This window comes from Rhea pennata, chromosome 4 (assembly GCF_028389875.1).
Source record: "Rhea pennata isolate bPtePen1 chromosome 4, bPtePen1.pri, whole genome shotgun sequence".
Lineage (NCBI taxonomy): Eukaryota > Metazoa > Chordata > Aves > Rheiformes > Rheidae > Rhea > Rhea pennata.
In genome coordinates, this window is record NC_084666.1 from 38,854,539 (window position 1) to 38,875,941 (window position 21,403).

General features: G+C 35.8%; 1 protein-coding gene across 2 annotated transcripts in view; it reads left to right on the top strand.

Annotated features, from left to right (window-relative positions):
* The window catches only part of GLRA3 (glycine receptor alpha 3), a 92,345-nt gene that overhangs the window by 21,800 nt on the left and 49,142 nt on the right, over positions 1 to 21,403 (top strand). For both annotated transcript variants that reach the window (XM_062574674.1, XM_062574675.1), the window contains one exon: positions 8,062 to 8,129. In XM_062574674.1, the coding sequence (XP_062430658.1) occupies positions 8,062 to 8,129 (68 nt within the window). The remainder of the gene's footprint in view (positions 1 to 8,061; positions 8,130 to 21,403) is intronic.

A 21,403-nucleotide genomic window follows, 5' to 3' on the forward strand; every position in this document is an offset into this window, starting at 1 on the left:
TCAGTCGTGACATACTCTGCTCCTGTCACTTTCACAGCTGGCCAAATCACAGAATGGCTGAGGTTGGAAGAGACCTTTGGAGATCATCTAGTCCACCCTTCTTGTTCAAACAGAGTCACCTAAAGCACCTCTGTCACTCTCACAGGAAAGAAGTTCTTCCTCATATTCAGGGGGAATTTCCTGTGTTTCAGTTTGTGCCCATTGCCTCTTGTCCTGTCGCTGGGCACCACCGAAAAGTTTGTCCCCGTCCCCTTGACACCCTCCCTTCAGGTACTTGTACACACTGATAAGATCCCCCCTCAGTCTTCTCTTCCCCAGGCTGAAGAGGCCCAGCTCTCGCAGCCGTTCCTCATAAGGTAGATGCTCCAGCCCTCTGACCATCTTCGTAGCCCTATGCTGGACTCTCTCCAGTAGCTCCATGTCTCTTTTGGACTGGGGAGCCCAGAACTGGACACAGTACTCAAGATGAGGCCTCCCCAGGGCTGAGTAGAGGGGCAGGATCACCTCCCTCAACCTACTGGCAACGCTCTTCCTAATGCACCCCAGGAGACCATTGGCCTTCTTGGTCATAAGAGCACATTGCTGGCTCATGGTCAAGTTGTCATCCACCAGCACTCCCAGGTCCTTCTCTGCAGAGTTGCTCTCCAGAAGGTCAGCCCCCAGCCTGTACTAGTGCATGGGGTTATTCCTCCCTGGGTGCAGGACTCTGCACTTGCCCTTGTTGAACCTCATGAGGTTCCTCTCTGCCCAGCTCTCCAACCTGTTCAGGTCTTTCTGAAGAGCAGCACAGCCCTTGGGTGTGTCAGCCACTCCTCCCAGCTTGGTATCATCAGCAAACTTGCTGAAGAGACACTCTGTCCCTTCATCCAGGTCACTGATGAATTAAACTGAACAAGACTGGCCCCTGTACTGACCCCTGGGGAACTCCACTATCTCCAGGCCTCCAACTAGACTTTACAGCATTGATAATAACCCTCTGAGCTCTACCATTCAGCCAGTTCTCCATATGTGCTATGAAGCTTTTCCTTTAAGCAACCAGTCATTCCTCTTCTAAGTCATCTATCATGGTGTTTCCATCTTAGTTCTTGTTCAACGCTGATTTTTTTAGTTTTTTTATATCACTAGGTCTCAGAAACTTAAGTAGTTACGCTTCTAAAGCCACGGTTATTTGCTGTTCCTGATACTCTTTTTTTTTTTTTTTTTTTTTTTTTTTTACAAAATTTGTCTTATTCATAACTAAAGCAGCAAGTAGTTGGTCAAATTATTTCCTCATCAGTAAACATTTAAAAGTCAATACTGTATATATATATAAACTTATTATCCAAGATTTAATGCAACTGAAAGTTCATAGCTTTTAATAGGTTAGCAGTGCTAATATTTTTCAAAAAGAAAAAAACATGCACTAGAGATCTAAACATATCACTAGAAAAATTGACACTGTTGATTAATACTCACCATGACTATACAAAATAACTCCTTTGGACAATGCCACCCAGAAACACTCTGAAGAAAACTGCTGTGGTGAGCTTCTGGAGGAGTAGGGAAAGTTTATGTATTAAACAATATTTGCACAGTAATGTAACACACTATTTCCAAAATGACTTTTTTGTGTGTGGCATCTCTGAAATTATTTTTGCTCCTTTTCAAAGTTATCTTGACTTGTTCCCACATTATATTCCTTAGAATGTAAACTGCAAGTTCACTCTAAGGTAAAGCTGTGCTGGGCAAAAGAAGACTTCAGGCAAAGTCTAAGCACTGTAGTTTTTCTTCTTTCCTTTTTGGGTCTCCTGAAGTCCTATGAACACGTGTTTAAAAACAAGGTGCTTACAGCTTAGTAGTTCATTTGGGGATTGGATTTTGGAGCTTGTCATGGACACCATGCAATCACAATCTTCTGATGAGGTTACAGTGAAGAACAGGCAGATGGTTTAGAGATTAGTGGATTCAATATAGTGCTTCTTGAATGTATAATTCAAGAGACTTTCCTCAATTCAATGGCCTTGTTTTGTAACCGTTGAAATTTAAAGAGACAAAAACCTAATTTGACATTGTTCTTTTCCAAAAAGTGCACATTCTTAATCTTCTAGACAGCTATGCATTTTGAGCAAATCTGCCTAAAATGATTCAGACCTATCACAAAGAATAGGTATCTCCTTAAGTGACTTTGCCACTTTCTGGCTAGTTTTATTAGTCCTAGTACAAGTACTGGAACTTTATGCCTTCTTGAGTTTATAATTTATCCACAGTTTTAAAGAAACAGAACAAATATTAATAAGAGATCTCAGCTCATCAGCCTCCACCCAACCATTTTATTTGTTATTCTCCTAAAATTCGTATGTAACCAACATTTTTAACTACCATCTTTTGATCATAATTAATCTTGGTAGGTAACACATAACTATGTATTTTACCTGAGTGCTTTGGTTTTGTATAAGCAATACTGCCTATCTGTAACCACTCAATAGAAAGAATAGACTAAAGAGAAGACTAGTGGTATTTATTTAGCTATGGAGGAAAATACAAATGAAGAACTGTAAAATCTTTGTTCCCATTACAAAGTATTTTTATTTCCTGTAAATCAAAACTATATCAAGATGCTTCTGCTACTTAGATAGCCCACATCCTAGACCACTTTTTCTCCTTAAAATATGAGGAATACTTCACTGTCTTTCAAATTTGGACCCAATTATGTAAAAATTATCATTGACTTGAGTAAGATGTTCAGGATTTTGACTCTTAAGAATAGCTTTGTGCAAATAAAAATATGAAGGTTGTGTTGCAGCTCTTTCAGGAACACAAGAATAACCTGATTTTTTACTGCTGACACCTCAGGAAATTTTCTAGTAGTAAAATCCAGTCAATATAGTGCCATATTTCAAATAAAACTAAATATTGAATTCCTTCATATAATTCTGTTTCAAAGAGAAAACGTCAGCCATACATTACTCAATAAACACTTCTCCATCATGCTTAAAAAACATTGTCACCTGCCCCTTGACATTCAGTAGAGGGCACTTTGAAAACATGATACACTGTCAGCTATTAACATTTACTCTGATCTCAATACAGATAATCATGCTTTACTACTTTCAAAATCTGTTAAATCCATTAGTTGAACATGCCATCTGAAGTGAAGCCACTGGTACTAATACCCCTGAAATATTTAGGGTTAGGGGACTCTGCCCCAGCTCGTCATTAATGAATTCTTCGTTTCTCACGGTGGCTCTGTTAATTATGCTGCTACGTGAAAGGTAATCCCTCACAAATCTCCTACTGTTATAGGAAAACCAGAGAAAAATATGTCTAGAAAGAGCTGAAAGGTACAGAAAAGGTCAGAAAGCCAGCATGAACAACTTCCCGCTTTCCCAGTAACATTAACTGCCTTCTACAGAGTGCTCCCATGAGGATAAGCACCCAGACTGGCCTCCCAGTTCTGCTACATGTCACAGTATAAAAGTCACCTAAGCATGTCACGGATTCCCAGAAGCCACCCTGGAGCTGGCTGTCGCCTTTGGAAGCTCTAATAACAATAAACTCTCTGGAAAGACGATGTACAAACAGCTTCTACCAATTATGGATGAAATGGGGGGAGATGTCCACCTCAGCCTGCATCCTGTCTGTCAGTAAATAACAAAGCAATATGAAGGTGTGACTGCAGCAGACTTAAGCATATTTATAATAACTTCAATTTAATGACTGCAGTTGCAGTCACAAAGAAGTTCCCTGGAAACATCTAAGCTAAAGGTACAGCTTTTCTTGCTGTGCAATCATCCCTTCCAGAGTGACGGCGGACAGTGGCCCTCCCAAACCCAGGCAGCTGCAATAAGTCTATCGATCTGCGACTGTAGTACTGACAGGTCCTTCTCTTTTCCACAGTTTCTGTTCAAGGACTTGACTTGTTCTATTTAGATAGGATTAAATCTGACAATTTGGCAGTTTCCTCAGAGAAGCTTCTCATTTTATTGTTTATTTGAAAGTGAATTCAACAAAAAAAGTCTCACTTTTGTCTTCTCAAACATAGATACATAGATGATTTTTATACATATGATTTCACATGCACCTAGCATAATCTGGCAGAGTACAATGTCATGTCTACCCAGCCAAAAAAAAAAAAAAAAAAAAAAGCTATGAAGAAATATTTGGAACTTCTTTAATTTCCCTGAGGTAGCTTTTCTGCAGAAATGTTCCTATCTAATGCCTGCTTTCCCAGTGCTTAAATAAAATATAGGAATATCAGTCCATGAATTGGTTGGACTTCTTTTTTCTCACTTTTAATAGAAATATCATTTTCTATTCAGCTTACAACTACTAGTAAACCCTGTTATAATTTGATCTATTGATATTTCAGTTAATATTTTCTATTGATATATCTACTGGTTTGATATAATATCATGGTTAACGAATTGGCTCATTTTATTCTCAGTACATGATACAGAAGAAATGTTATATTTTTAAATCTATACAGTCCAGACTGTAGCCTTTGGTAACAATCAAATAAGGTGGAACTTTTGAGATTTATATAGGAAATTAGAAAATGTTCCTTGCCTTGGTATTGGCAAACAGTGGTTAGCAAATCACTTCTTTAAGAACTTCTTAAGCCAGGACTTACATATAGACCATTAATTTAGAGAGGTATGTTCTTCTAATCATTTTTGGAAACTGTTTATACTTTGGACTTTACAGCATTTTATGGCAATGAATTCTTCATGTTCTATAATTGTGCTTTATTTGTTTTGAATCTAGTGATTGAGCATTTTACTGATTTTATTGCCATGTGACATTTTGAGAAATGGATAAGACAGACATCCAATATATCGCCACAGTTTTGTAGATACTTATATCTGTCCCTCTCTCATCACATCTCTTTTCTAACTTGCAGAGTCTTTTCCTATCTATGTATTTTTTTATGGCAGAATTTTAGAGAGCTTGACTGCCTTCTTGACATCTCTTTTATCCTCTAATATATCCTTCTGAGGTGGTCTGAGGAGAACATTTGAAGTATTCAACTTCAGGATATATTTGTTACTTGTATTTTTTTTCTATTTATTTGCATTCTCCTTTCTTTTCCATTGTTACTGAGAATGTGTTGCTGTTTTCAGAGAACTATCTTTAATAAATCTAGACTCTCCCTCCTGCATGGAAATCATTTATTTAGGGCTCATCAATATGAACGCGTAGTAAGGATAATTTTGCATTTGACTGACACAGAATTTCATCAAATATTTTCTTGCTCAACAATTCAGTGTTTTGTGATTTTTCTGCAACTCCTTGCAGCCAGCTTTATATACAACTACCCTAAATAATCTTATATCAGAAGTAAAATTTTATTGCCAGATAATTATCATTGAACTGCAAAGACCAGCAGAGATCCATGGGGAACTCACTACCAATCACCTTGCACTGTGAAAATTATCTATTTATTCCTAGAATTAAAATAACTTTAAAGCAAAAGGGCATAAGAGCAATGTCTGTCACCTCATGAAGACTAATATCCTCAAAAAGCCTTTGAAAAAGACCTTGAGTGATTTTTGAAAACACAATAACTATTTTAATTAGATTATTTTTGTCCACATGCTCATCAGTGCTTTCCAAGGACTTCAATATGTTTGAGAGATAGTACTTCACAAGAGTACCATATTCATCCATATTTCCAAATTGTATTATTTCTCACCATGTCTAACACTTTGGCTGGTACAGCGGTTAGTTTCACAAGGACATAGCTCCCAACATCATCGCTGGCGTCTTTTTTCTTTTTTATTTCATTCTACAGTTGCCAGACACAGCACACATTTCTGCGGATACCAAAACTAGCACAGACGACAGGTGACTCATAGTGATTAGTATTTTCACAGTTTCACAAAAATTTTTATAATCTCTGGCTCGGTGTTACCCCATGCCAATTAGCTCGTGTTGGCTTGGTCTGAAATACCTGCCACAGTCTTCATAGACATCTTCCACGAGAACAGCTCTGGCCTTGGACACTGCCAGCCACCAGAGACAAGCGCTGATGCACTGAATTCATTCTGTTTTTCTCCTCTGACCTTTTTTACTTTCATGGATACTTTTATGTCTTAATAATCTTCTCTGGAATTCATTTCCCAACTCTTGGCAGGATTCCTATTTTTAATGCCTTATAGATGGTTATGGTTGCTAGCTTTTCTGTCTTTAGTGAGTTTAGTAGTGAGTTTCACTTTTTTTTTTTTTTTTTGGGGGGGGTGGGGGGCCTACATTACTATAAATTTACTTGCCTCATTTCATGTTTTTAATATGACTCCCAGAACAGCCTCATTTATGCTTCTAATTGACCATGATTTCAGGGAGTTCATTTTTATTTTAAATCTCTCAGATGTCTGCAAGCTGCTTTTAGTTTCTCCTGTCACTCTCTTTTTAACTACTATTAATCATCTCTTTGTAATGCTGCTTTTGAAATTAAGCAACAGAGTTTCAGAGATTTAGGACTTTTTTTAAAAAAACAACAACTATTTTTATCAATACAACATTATATCCACTTTAAAATAATATGTTGTTTTAAAAACAACAATACCATACTGAATTTGAAATAAGTACTACAGTATAAAGGTCTCAGAAAGGAAAGCTGCCCTGCAAACAAATCACCTAACACAGCCTGTGAGAACACATCTCTCACTGTCAGGTTTCTACTGATCTCTGCCTTTATCTCACCTGCTTTTTCTTTTTCCCTCGATCCTTTTCAGCAATTCTTTCCCAATGTTGTCAGTGTCAGGCTTTTACTCAATTCTAAGAAATACTGGATATGCTCAGCATCTCTAAATAATTAACCAGGTATCACCATAGTGTCAAAGAGACTGCAAAGTGGTGCTTTCTTTCCTGATAAGTTCACTTCATGTGTGTAGTGCACTTTATTTGTGTATTGAAATGATAAAGGTACACATAACAATTTTTTTTGTTGCAATAACCATAGAGTACTTCAACACAATTAAAGCAGCTGGACATTCCAAATTGTGTCTTGTTGGCAAAACTGTTACTGAACACAATTCTGCAAATACTCAGTGCCACAATAAACTTTGCTAATTGTGAAGCATCAGCAGCGACATAGTGGCTTATTACTTCAGTGACGTTGTAAAATAAATATTACATAAATGTTTACAAGACCATTCCTCAAATTCCAGATATTCCAGAATTCATTATTAGCAACTGCCCACAACTGGGAAATGAAACCAGCCTCTTCAGTGTTGAACTGCATTAATGATACAAGAATATCAAGGTACAGGGGGGTGACAGAAAAACTTATGGTGGAAAAAACTTTTCATTGTACATCGACTGAATTCGACCTGAAGTAACAGCGAAATTATCGTGCAACACCACAATGCCATTTTTACAGAGAGTTTCAGATAAGAAGCAATTTAAGAGCTCTTCCATGAAGGCATGGTTCATTTTCAGGTGTCACAAAGACTACTCTGCCGTTCCTGATGCTTCACAAACGCGGGGTACGCCAGCACAACGTTCGTGGTAACAGGAAACTCCGCTTAAATGGCTTCTTAGTCATTTTGTGGATATAAAATAAGTGATAATAGAATTCTAAGTTATTCTCTCTTATCCACATTTGTTCCTGTCAGCGGGGTAGAGATAAGGCCAGCAATAATGTATTTCTGTTGCCATTGATGACAAGTAGCATTAAAAATAGCAGCTGTCTTGAGTGAAAAAGGTCACATTTCCCCCTCATTTTTGTGAGAAGTGACATAGTTGTTCACTAAAACTCCTATACCAATACTTTTGGCTATATATTTCAAAAAATTTGCTCACTTTTGCATAGCATCCCCTTGTGCAAATGAACTTGTTTTCATTAATCCTGGAACTGGCTAGCAAGCAGTGCACTTTTGAGAAAAATCAAGAGGAAAAAATCTATTAATTATTAGAAATCACTGAATTTCATTTCCCATTAAATAAGTCCTGAATATAGCATTATTTCCTCCTAATTCAATGAACCTTTGTTTCATAACAGCTTATTGAGTTAATTTATTTTTTACAGTCGCTCCATAAGCAATGATGCTGGAATAGGGACTGGTGTTTTTTCTTTTGCAGGCCCTCCAGTTAATGTCACATGCAACATATTTATAAACAGCTTTGGATCCATTGCAGAGACAACCATGGTAAGATATTTTACCTCAAACAACATTTAAAGTTCAAGTTAAAGAAAATTCAATGAGCTCAGAAGCAAGTTAGGGCTTCTCTTCACTTGGAACTAAAAAGAGAAGGAAATTTTTTCTGACACAGCTATAAGCAGAGAGTGAGAACATTTAATTTGGCAATTTATTTTTCTAAAAGAAAATACATCACCATCCTAATGGATACAGCAGTAAAAATAAAGACTTTTTATTTCTCCCTAAGTTTTATTTGATAGTTGTACTGAATTCATTATTTACAATCAGAAAGGTATTAATGTTCGATAGTATTCCATCTCTCCAAACTCAAAACTGTCAATCAATTACATCACTTTGCTAAAAGTATTTATAATTTCATTACGTATATTGTAGACTGGGATATAAACTTTTTGAAAAAGCTCCTTCTCCACAGAGATAATGCATACAGACAATACAATAACTAAAATGGAGATCTGACACGGTCTAAAATTTACTCTGAATTCTCAGACTGCGGTAAATTTAAGTGGATTGCACACTTTTTTTAGATATAGGTATAATTTGGCTATTAAAGGGGAAAGCCAGAAGATATAGTACAAAAACACTGGAGATTTTAAAGATACAAGGAGAAAGAGATGTCAAAATCCAAAGATAGTAAAACTAAATATTTAGCAATGAATCAACAAAGGACAATCTTATTTAATAGGTAAACCATATCTGTTCATGCAATAATGAATTTGAATACCTTGGAGCACTGAGTTGCTCGCTACAGTTTGATAAGAGAGCAGATATAAGGATCCCTTCTCCATACAAGTGCCTCACTTTGCTCTGTAAAAAGTTCTAATCTTAAAATAACTACTGCAAGTGATTAAGCTGCATAGCTGCAAGACCATCAAGAGCCATGATTTATTAGATGAGATAACATATTTTGGAAAAAAAAAAAGTAATTAAATGTGTTTGAAAGCAGTTATAGAGTAATTTGGAGACAGAGGGGGTTAACATATAGAGAGACAAGGAAGAAGCTACTGGAGTCTGTAAGATCCAAATATAGTAAATGCTCAGAAATCCCAACAATTTCAGAGATCAGGATACATAGTTGGAATGACAGAACACAGATGAACTAAAAATGATTGGTATAGCCAAAAAAAGAAGATAAAGGAATAATACTGAGCAAAAGCCATCCTTATGAATTACTATTAGTAAGAGCAAAACTGAAATCTTTTAATGTAGCCAAGGACCTGCAGTTAGGAAATAAAGAACAAAAATTCAGAAAGTCAAATATTTAGCACCTCTATCACAAAAGTGATACTCATAGCTGCCTGATCCTTACAAATCTTGAAACATTGTGGTAGATGCTACTAAGAGAAAACTACAATTCTTTCTGGGTAGAAAATTGATTTAAATTAGTATTTCAGCTTGGGTGCTTTGCCAGATTGCAAATCCCAAACAGATTGACATGGCATCCAAGGAGATTTATTCAGGGCTGTTCAGAGGATTAAGCAATACCCACACAATTAGAATAGTGCTCTACAGCAGCTACTTTTTAATGTCTGAATGCACGAATCTGGAACAAAGCGGAAGAGAAACCACAGGGTCAGTAAAGTGGAAAGATTCAGCAATTAAATCATTATGAAAAGGATGTTTGGCAAACTGAAGTTGCTGCTACATAAAGAATTGATGGATCATCATGGATTTGGAAATAAGGTGCCTGAGTTCACATCAGGTGTATTTTCTTAAAAGAAATCAGAAGTGTAAACATTTCCTTCCAGTACAATTTAGTAGAGTAATCACTTTGTAAGTCCAAACAACACTTCTTGTATGTATTTATACTTAGTATTACAAAAGAATGACAGATTTAAGCAAACATATATAGTATATGCGTATGCTTCGGTATATTGCTCATCTTATGTACTTTGTGTACAGTAGTACTTTCAATTTGGAGAGCTAAATGATTTCATTCTAAAAAAACAGGCCTGCAAGCTAAAAACATAAGCTGGCATCTGAGCTGTCAAACTGCACCTGGCCTTGGCAAGCCACTTACTTTTGACATCTGTACAACAAGTAGAATACTTATTGAACAGCTTAACAGTATATTTTGGTAATTGTAAAAACTTTCTGAAACCCCTACCCAACTGCTAGCAGAGTGCAAAGGAAGCTGCCTTTGATCTTTAGGCTGAGCAGGAGCGATTTTGTGAGTGGGTTTTAGTGCAGTATATGGACATCATACACAGTGGTTTGAAATCAGAAACCAGAACGAGGAAGGCTGATTAAGTGCTCAGGGGGCACAGCTCTCTGAAGGGAGCGTATCCAGATGTGAGCAAAACCGTGGCTTCTTCTGGCGCTGGCACTAGCAGCGTTTATGATGGAGTTGATATCAGTGAATAGCTGGCTTGTTCATTTACTAGAAAATCCTGACCAGTTCTGCCAGTATTAAAGAGATTCCTTCCTTTACACATAAAGTACCTTACCTCTAGTCAATCAGATCACAACGTTTCGTGCTGTGATGTTTCCTCTATGCTGTGGGGGTCTGGAAAATCACCTTCCCCACTTCCCCACTTCCTCCACTGCAGGATTTTGCTCGTAAATGAAATGAACATCAGCTGCCCGCCCCTTGGTGTGGTTTCATCACTTCCATTTTAGCCTTACCAAGAATTTATTTTACATTACAAAATATTTACCTATTTATATTTTGTTCTACGTTGCCTTGAAAATAGGCTGATAAAAAACGTTAAGATGTACTACAAACTATGTATCCTTGACCTGATTTCTTAAAAAAGAGCCTTCTCAGTAGGAAGAATATTCGGTAGAGTAAAAGGAGTTTCTATATATAATGAGTGCCTCTAAAGATAGAAATTTAACCCGATATGTAAAAAGTAGTTCGAGGTAGTACTATGTTATAGAGAAAATATCAAAATATGACCAGAATCATGGGACTTCTAATAGTATCACTTGCATTTCAAGTCTGGACAATTCAATACAACCTTGATGCTAGGACAAATGCTGACTTCATGACATTGATATTCTGTTTATAACGTATTCACTGATGCAGTTCAGATCAAACTTTTGCTTATGATCAGCAGCTGTTGAATTCTTAAGAAATTAAATCTGGCTTTTTAAAACAACAAATACTCTTGCATAGGTATGAGTTTTTGTTGCGTAGTTATTAGTTTTACTTCTCTGCAGCACTGAAAATAAATGGTGTTTGAAAATGCATGAAAATCTTATTTTATCAAGTACAATAAAAACATTTTGCTTTGTGTTATAACTGAATTTCTGCATTGCTGAACAAAAGTCAGTTCACTGCACTTCAGTATTTTACCAGTGTTATTTATTGTAATCCTTAAAATTCAGGTAGCCATGTTCTGATATTTATTCAAAGTCATAACACACTGAACAGCTTATTAAAACAACTTAGTAGACTCAAAAATGATTTTTATATTGATCTTTTTTTCCCCAAAAACTGTACACAAAAGCATTTAAGTAAGCAACACGCAAAACCAAACCTAGCCATTAACCTTGAAGAAAATCTAAGTTTTAAAATTACCAACTAAACGATATGCATATTATACATTAGTTTTAAAGAAGTCCCAGTATACCAGCCCAGGTTCTTCACTGTCATTATAATTGCTATTGTCACTGTCATTTTTCCTCTCTGATGAGCAAAATCTTTGGGCTCCCTCTGCTGCCTCAGTTATGCATAACGCAGCAGACAGTTTAAGACAACAGGTTAAAAAAAAAAACAAGATTGACTGCTAAACAGCCTGGTACTAAATTTACACTACTGAACTTCACTGATCTCAATAAGGAAGACCAGTTTGACATCATGCAATGGGAACTCACAGTGTGCAGCAGGAATCAGCCCTCTGTCAGATGGATTCTCTTGGGCTCATCCACATCTATTTACTGTTGTGAAGTTAAGTCACGAAGGACAGACAAATCATTAAGCAGCTTAATTTGACTTGCACCTTGTTACCTCTTTAAATTGCATCTTACTTTTTTTAAAAAAAAAATCTTTAGAATACAGGTTACAGTCATTTCATATTACTTTTCTTTGTCTCAAAAGACAAATCAGATGGTTTATACTGTGAGAAAGGCAATTTACCAATTTACCTCTTGCTTGGAAGCAGTGATTATGTTGAATCTAGGTAATTTTAAGCAATCATATAGTGATCCTAATTTATGACATGTACGCTCTGAGGATGTAGAAAGAAGGAAATCACATAATTTAAACTCTCTATAAACAAAACTTTTATAATCAGCATCACTTAGGGTCCACTCTTGCCAGTCTTCCTATACCACTGGGCCTAACGGTAGTTCCAGGTCTGTATATGTCTTGATGATACTAACAAAGTAAGGATTTGACCCTCATTGTAGGCAACACTCATTGGTTTGCATTTACAACGGAAAACTTAGGTCTCTAGACTTTCAATTTTTCCATGTTTCTACCTTTTTTTTACCCACAGATTTACAAGCCATAAATAACAATAACGGATTAAAGACATTTGGAAAATCAGAATAAAATGGCCATGGCACTAATTTAACATCTAAAATTCAGATAGATAACAAAATAAGTTGCTTTTAACTGAAGATATTTCATGCCTACAACTGCACGTTACTGCGTGCTAGATAGTTGATGTTCATTCCTACAACATGCAGTAAGTACAAAACTAGCTACACATTTTTTACAAATTGCTGCAAGTTTGAGGTGAATTTTGCAATTTCTTCTCTGTCTCTCTCCTTCTGTGTCTCACCTCAGTCCGACAAAGTTGATTTTCTAAGTTTCAAAGGTCAGGAGCAACATTTTGATCCTAATACAGTATTTATTACTGAATTAAAACAGCATTTACTAAGTATGTATTAATACACTTAGCGCTGAATATGTGCTGAAAGTGCATTGAAAGGGACATGGAGAAACCTAATAGCAAATGACATCAGTGCAACCAATTATCACATTAAAAAGCCTATGCCTATTATTTGTTCCTATTACATTTCCGCTGACAGGTATTTCTTGACTCAGCCTGCAAAGAGTTGTGTTATCCTGAACGTTGTTATGAAGCAGGTGATATATCTTTCTGAGTTCCTAGCAATAATGAGATTATCTTACCTTTAAAAATAAAATGGGCTTTTAACCTACATTAACCCATTTTTAAGACATCATAGTTATTCTCCTTCAATGACTCACAGTTCTTGAATTTTATTACTTTCATCTTACTTCAGATGAGCTCTTCTATTTGTGTTCTAGTCTACCTATTCTAGGTTGTCTTAAAATATAGCACTTAAAAGAGTGTTCACCTATATACATTTCAAAGCGTAATGCTCAAGAGGTTCACCATATATTTTTCTTAAGTGAATGTGGCAGAAAAATCTACTTTGTACAGTTCTTCTCTCAGATGAGTGAACCTGGAATAAGGACCATCTTGCAGTTTTGAAACAATAAAAACATTGAAATATGGCTTATTTAACATGATCTGTGCTATCATGAACTTGCCTTTGCCACCCTGAGCCTAGGTCATGGAGTCAGGAGTACACAGAAGTCTCTCAAATTCTACTAGGTCAGCAGCTGTCCAGGTAGTTACATGACCAGATTAATTCTCACAAATCCCCTTGCTAAACCAGCTCAATCTGCATCATATTACCATCCCTGGATACTGCATATATTTTTCATATTATATACAAATTCTGTGGAATGCAACCAAAGTGTACCTAAAAAAAAAAACCCTTTACAACTCATACAACATAAGAATTAGCAAACAAATAGAAATATTTGCTTTTAGAAAGAAAAAATTAGTTCTCTAAGTGGGAAAGGGAAATACTGTTTTATGCAGTTCTGCTATGAAACTTTTAGCAAACACTAGAATAATCTTTTGGAAAGAAAGTTTGGAGGTGTGTGCTGGAAGGCATCAGCCAGTGGCCAGCACTATAACAGCATGAAGTGTGATGAAGCAGAGAAGGACAAGAAAATGTTAGTTGAAGGTAGCATGGCCAAGTCACATCTGTTTCACAGCAAGTTACAAGGCAGTAATGAGATGTAACATAATACTAATTGCTTGCAGTAGTTGATTGAGAGTGACTGCACATTTCTAATGGGTGTTGAATAGAGAAGATATTTTCAGGCACCTCTGATGGCAGTGGGATAGTTATGAAAATGCAATTTGCCATGCATCCTACTGGCTTCCTGGCTACAAAACATTTCAAGGTACTGCAAAAAAAGAAAACAAAAAATTCTGCAACTCCAGATGCACTACATGACTCTCAGTGCTGGGTAGAAGGTTGAGTGTAGAAGATTAGCGTAGGGAAGATGCATCGAGATTGGAAATGGATGCAATCTCCGTTTGTGCTATATTGGTACAGGTGGTACAGGACCAGTTTATTAAGAATGAAACCAGGAGACTTGTGCAGCAAAGCATGAGAGTCAAGTATCAGATTTACAGAGATAAATTGTAGTACAGAGAGCTGGAATAGCAGGAACCACAGTAGGATGGGTTAGATGAGGAGGATACACACACAAGAGGCTAGTAAAGATGTCGCATATAGAGGTTATCACATACCAATAACTGATACTTGGAATCAATTCTGCAATAATCTGGAAAAATCAGTTTCCTTACTAACAATGAAAATCAGCCTCATGCAACAAACTAGAAGTGAGGAAAAATAGCCTCACTGAATTTATCTCCTGGCCTCTGGGAAGATAATGAGGATGCATGCAATATTTCATAGTTTTTCCCGTCATTTTCTTACTGTTATATGATATATTCTTGTATTCTTTCCTGGCATCTATATTGGACTTCTTGCTCAGAAAATAATTCCAGTCTTTTGGGCTTCTTATATGACTCCAAAAAAGTAACGAAAAATCTGTCCAATTTTTCCTTTTTGCTTCCTTTGATGCTTTATAAATGATTCAGAACAAAAGTAATAGACAAAATTTGTGTTGAATCATTCCAGAATTAAGTTCCAGGAATCTGAGCAGCAAATGGACTTTGCACTGAAGAAAACATCTTTGACTGTTAAATTTGTTCTATGTTTGCAATCTTTTCCTGATTAGCAGAAAGGTTGGAAGCATTGACTACAGAAAATGGCCAGAAGCTTGGCCTTTGGTGGAGCTGATGGCCTTTGCAGAATTGATGGCATATCTCTACCCTTGGCCTTGCAAACCAGTGGCTTTCAAAGTGTTTTCAGAAGCAATTCTCCAGGGTGTTGTTAGGGAGCAGTAGTGTTCATTCCTTGGTTAGTAGAGTGTGATTTTGTAATTTGAAAAACAGGTTTGGTTAAACAGTTTCCACATCTTTCATATTTTTGAATGCCAGTAGATTCAACATGAATATATAGAAAAGTAGAAATATAAATCATGAATAGGGACACTTCAGTAATAAGTCAACAAATAAGCTAGCTTTTATAGAGATAGATATTAGGTTAATCGTTCTTGGTTGTCGCCACACCACATCAACACACCAACTCAAGCCCAAGTATTAGATTTATTTTGGACAGCATTCTGAGGCCAATTTATTTTGAAAGCTCAGGAAATATAGCACAATCTTACATAATAACAGAGTGCATTTATCTAATTAAATTCTATACTGTATTACAGCAATATCTTGCTTTCAGGCCTCAAAGCCTGCCTTTTCTAGATGTTATTTCAATGATTTACGAAGAAGGGAAATTTCCTTTATGAAAGGAAATTATTATTTCAGTGAGCTTCTCTAGATTGGCTGTGAAGTTACAGTCTAGAATGAATGCTACTATGGTGATGAAAAGTTGCTTGAAAAAGTTTTGGATCCTTTTTCTTGTTTTTGATTAAACGACACAAGTCGGTTGTTAGTGTACATTTTCAGTATTAATGGAAACCTAGAAGTGATGCAAGAACTCAGAAGGACTCTTCTGCATCCTAAAGTGATGCATTGTGTCACTATATTCTGTGCATGGGCAAGTCATAGGTATGAAATAGAGTATCTGCTGCTAATATATAGTATCTACAATACTATAAGCATCTACAGAATGTAGATAGTAAATATCTACAGTAAAGAAGTTCAAACCAGCATTTGCACAGAAAGCAGCTATGTAATGGGTACAAACAAAACAGAGCTGGGGTCCTACTGCAAAAACACATGCCTTTAAAACAGAATTTAGAAACATAATTTACCAGGAGGCTTTCACATTGAAATACTAATACTGTCTTTTCAGTTGTTGTGATTTGTAAACTAGATTCATTTTTGTCATTGGAACCCACAGTTCCGTTCAAGCTTCTTTGGAAGAGGATGAATCGCAATACATTTCATATTTATCCCCAAAAAACTCAGTGGCTGAGTCACAGCAAAGTTCTGTAATGTTTTGTTGCATTTGGAATTGAAATTCAATGAGATCTTTATGCATTAAGGAGAAGAAATATCTGAATAAGAAATAAAGACTGCTGGTTTCATTTAACTTTCTCCACTGATATGAACAGATCTTTTGAACTATCTTAACACCCAATCATAAGGGAAAAATGCAACTAATTTCAGACTGTGTGATGCTGTCAAGTTTTCAGACAAAACTTGTATTATTTAATACCAGCAGACAAAAGGCAGTCTGTCAAGTTTCTCAACACATGAAGAGTGTTTCTAAAGAGTAAACTACATGCAAGACTGAGCTCCTGTAGAGAAGCTGCAGGTGAGACTACCATCAAGTTTTCTCAGTTCAAAGTGGACAACTCTGCTGACACTACTTTTGTAGTACCTGAAGATACTGTTCCATATCAACAAATAATTGAACAAAACCACCCTCAGATTTTAAAAAAAGTAAACACTGATGGTTTCTATTTCTTAAATTCTGGCAGGTCTTTGTCATTCATTTTGTCCAAAGACTATAATGTAATGCATAAAAACTTGGGCATTTTTTGATGGTACATATATAGTTTATACCCCTAACTGCCACACAAACTTGAAAAACATTCCACTATCTCTGGCCTAGTGCTGAAAACCAAGTGGTTGTATATCCACTTGTTTGAGTTGGACATCCCTTACACACAATCTTTTTATCTCATTTGAAGAGGTCTGCAGGTCTTTAGGTCTAGATCAGCAGCTGCTTTACCTACATCCATCTGATCCCATTCTAGCAGTGCTAGATGAAAGTTTGTACCTCCTATAGCTTTTTATCTGTGTTTGCTTCCTTTTATTCTTCTTCCTCTGATTGCACTTTTTAGCTTAATTTAAGTAAAAAAAAAAATGTTATCCTATACAGCAGTGTACTATGAAAGCCTATGGCATTACTGCATTCTCTCCAGCAATTTATTCCTTATTTTTATATTAGGATAAGTCTTTTTACTCTGTTTGTATAGCACCTATTAGGTCAGCTGCTGCTAAAAGACCATACCCTGTGTATAGCAGTTACAGCATTTCCCACACTGGGCTATGAAGGTAACTAATTTGGAAGCTGAGGTCTACTCAGTTACTACAATACCAGGATACGTGAAAATAAGATTATCATTTAATTCTTGTATTATTAGTCAGTGATTAAAAGTATTCAACTTTATTATTTAACAGATCTTTGTGGTGTCACTACATAGCTCTGATCACATTATATGATGTGTCACATGATGCATCGTGTGTATGATTATTACTGTGTGACACAGCAGATATTTCTTTAATTCATAAGGACACAGATATCAATGTAAAGGTTATCTCTGAAAAAAAAAAGAAAGAAAAATCTCTCTCTCTCTCTCTCTCTATATATATATATCAATATACATAGAAAGGGACTAGGCCAAGGGAAATCATTTTTCTACCTCAGGATGTGTATTTAGCTAATGGAAAATAATCTCATCGTGATATATTGGGATATTCCCTTAATTCCAATTAACACTAATAGGAGTTAAGTCCATAAATCCCCATCTATCAGTATGAGTATAGTCTTGGGCCTTCATTCTTGCATAAATCTGCAATTTACTAAAATTCCATTTCCAGAAACAAAAGCTACAGTAACTTTAGAATAACTGTAAAAATGAACCTGAACTAAAAAATTTTCAGGTTGTTGTCTTTGTTCCCAGTTTATGTTCTTGATGTATGATATATGTATGCTGGAAAAACTCTACAGTACATACACTGTACATTAAGTGTTATCTTTAAGATTCTTACTTTGCAAAAATTTGAGTTATTTTGGCATCATTTTAAAATTTAACTCTTCTTTCACTCTCAGTGAGCATTTTTAATTACAATAACCAAAGTAACCACTCAACACGAAAAAGCTGTACACTCAGACTTTTTATACTTCATATCCACACAGGAAAAATGTATCCTAAATCATATCCAAGAAGTCTGAAATGATTATATAATACTTCTAATATAATAGTAAAATGATACAATTTATTAAGAGCTTGTAAGAATTTTTTTCTAGATAGTCCTAATAGCTTTGTTTCTTTTTTAAATAGAATAAACTATATGCTAACAAATATGGTTATCACCATATTTACCAATATGATCACAGCAAGATGTCGGTTGATATGCATTTTTCCCACCTTCCCCTTCCTATATCATAACTGAAGTTACAACGCTGGTGCCCGATCTTCTTTTTTTTTTCCCCTAAATCCTGCTAGATTCTATTGCTAACTTTCTCAGTGCTAAAACTCAGCTTCCCTGAGGCATTTTGGTTTCTTAACAGTGCAAAGTAATCCTTACAGCTTCAGAATCTGTCTCACCTAGTGTGTAGTCCTCAGCTGCCCCAATCATATCACCCAGCACAGAAATCTTGGTTCTGTGCCTGCTGTCACTCCCAAAACACTTTCCTTTGTCCTTAAAGTTGGTTAACTACGTTTCCCAGAAAGCGCTACCCAATTATCTAGATTCACCAGGCAAGTGTCTCTAGTCTGCCCAGAGACTCCTACCTTCTTCAGTTCCTCCAGATTACAGTTAATCCCATTTTTAAGGCATTTTCTGGTGGAGATTGTGAGCACCTGTGATCACATTTTGATCAGATATTCTATTACAATCATAGGGATAGTGAAAGTGATTTTTTTAAAAAAAAAAAGTGTTAATAGTGCAGCTAAGTGCTGAATATGGTAATTTAAAAAAGTGTTTACTATTTCTTCTTTTCCTGTCTTTAGTGATAAAACATCAATCTTCAAAAGCACTTCCATGAAATCTGAATTTACTCCCTTGCCTAAAAAAATAAGCAGTCATTACACTGCTTGATCTTTGAGTCAATAGATGTCTTTGTGAATCAATAGATTTTCAAAATATATTTGTACTGGAACATACGAAAGCTAATTTATTGGGTTAACAGGATTGGTTAAAGATGAAGATTTCTAGTCTGCTTTCCAACCACGAACACTCTGTGTGCTACAATATGTAGAATCTCTAATACTCCTTTACCTGTCGTATTTTCTTTTAGAGATTTGAGTTGAATGAGGATTTAGTAACTTCTTGCGACTAAAGCAGTAGGATTTCTAACAGGATTGAAAGGGTACGATACTGAAGATTTCATGTTTCTGGGCAATAGCTCCCTATTTTGAAATGTGTTTTTCATTACTTATAGGAGCAATGCTACGAAACAGGGATTACAAACCTGGCTACTCTAAGTTCATAAAACTGAATGTATGAAGTATGGAAAGCATTATTACAGATCGAAGCATATGTATTACAAGTATACACTTATACCTTATAGTGATTAATTCTTTCAGTCATTTTGGATAATTTTATTGCAATATGTACACTAGACCTTATAACGTTGCAGGATTGTTACCCAGATCAGCAAACTGGACGTAAAATGTTTCTGATCTGTGCCTGTGACAACAGTTCTGGTAGGACCACTGAACTACAAACCAAAGTATTTGATATCTATGAAAATTTGATTAGGATTGGCTCTTTAGTGAGATGGTCTTAATGATCTCTAAGATTTCCTTGGATACGTTTCACTAAGGAAATGAAACACGGGATGATTTCAAATATACGCAACACATTTCTAGTAAAGATTTCTACTCATGTTTCATTCAATCAGTCACTGAAACCAAAGCCAAATTCTAAGTGCTAGCATATAAAATTTAACAACAACTTTAAAAAGCCATGGAATAGGTAGCGTCAAAAGTCATCTGAACAAAAGAAGCATTTCAGAAAAAAACAAATTTTCACTTTAGCCAGAAATACCTTTTGGTGTTGGAAAAAAGGCGTCTTCAGGGACTCATCACTTCTCTGCACAAAAGAATAGAATTTTTTGTTAACTGAGAATACTGTAAAGATCAACAAAGACAGGTTTAGTGCATGATATTTGTTCATGTAATGGTCATGTACATTCTCATCTAATCCTTTATACTATTGCTTGAAAGTGAAAACAATGTAAAAGCCCCTGAGCTAAAGCTTAAAAAAAGTCAGTTAACTTGAACAAATTGACAAATGTGTTTTCTGCATAATGCAAAGGAGCAAAGAGCATACAAGTTCCATTAAGAATGGAAGTCATTATGTTCAACCTGTAACTAACAACCAGCCTATGACGCTCAGTAACAGCTGTAGCAAAGCTTACTATACAGTATGTCAGTACAGTGTTTAATTTTTTTTTTTTTTTTTAGAGTAGAGATCCTACATGTTACACTAGGTGATTTGGCTTTTGATACAATGATTATTTGTGGGTATAGAAGCTTAAATATGGCCATTGCTACTGACAATCAACCAGGAGAAAAAAAACAACCAAAAAAAGTAAAACTAACTAACTCAGGGACAGATCATCAAGAAGGATTCAATGAGTCAGAAAAACTCTTTATCGTGAACAACAGTATCTACATTGCTCCTTGTAATGAATGCCCTACGGATATTCAGCACAGAAAAGCATGTTCCTAGGGATGTTTGGCATTAGTCAAATCTTGTTACTCTGACACAGATTTGGCATGTCAATTAAAATTAATTATTATGTGATCAATTTAAATCATAGATAATTCATCGTTAGCTTTTGTGCTAAATTTCTGAAAGATTAACAAGTTATAGTTAATGGTGGAGCATAAAGTCCACTGCAAGTTTCTTTCACTCATTAACTGAGCTTCTGTACAGTCATAGATTGCTACATGCCTGACTACACTTCAGATCTGTAATAATGTAAAGAATAATAGGGAACAGCCCCAACACCTGCAGGTTTTTTGCAATAATAAATCATGAAAAGCGAATAATAAGTGAAAATATCACCAATGTTTACTAGCACAATAAACAAAAGAAGGAATCAATATCCTACCAACAGCTTTCTTATTTGTGGCTTATTCCCTAAACATTTTGTTGATTTAAGAGTTGATTCATAACTTGGCCCAACAGCAGTAAAAGTTTCTGCACTGGAAGCTG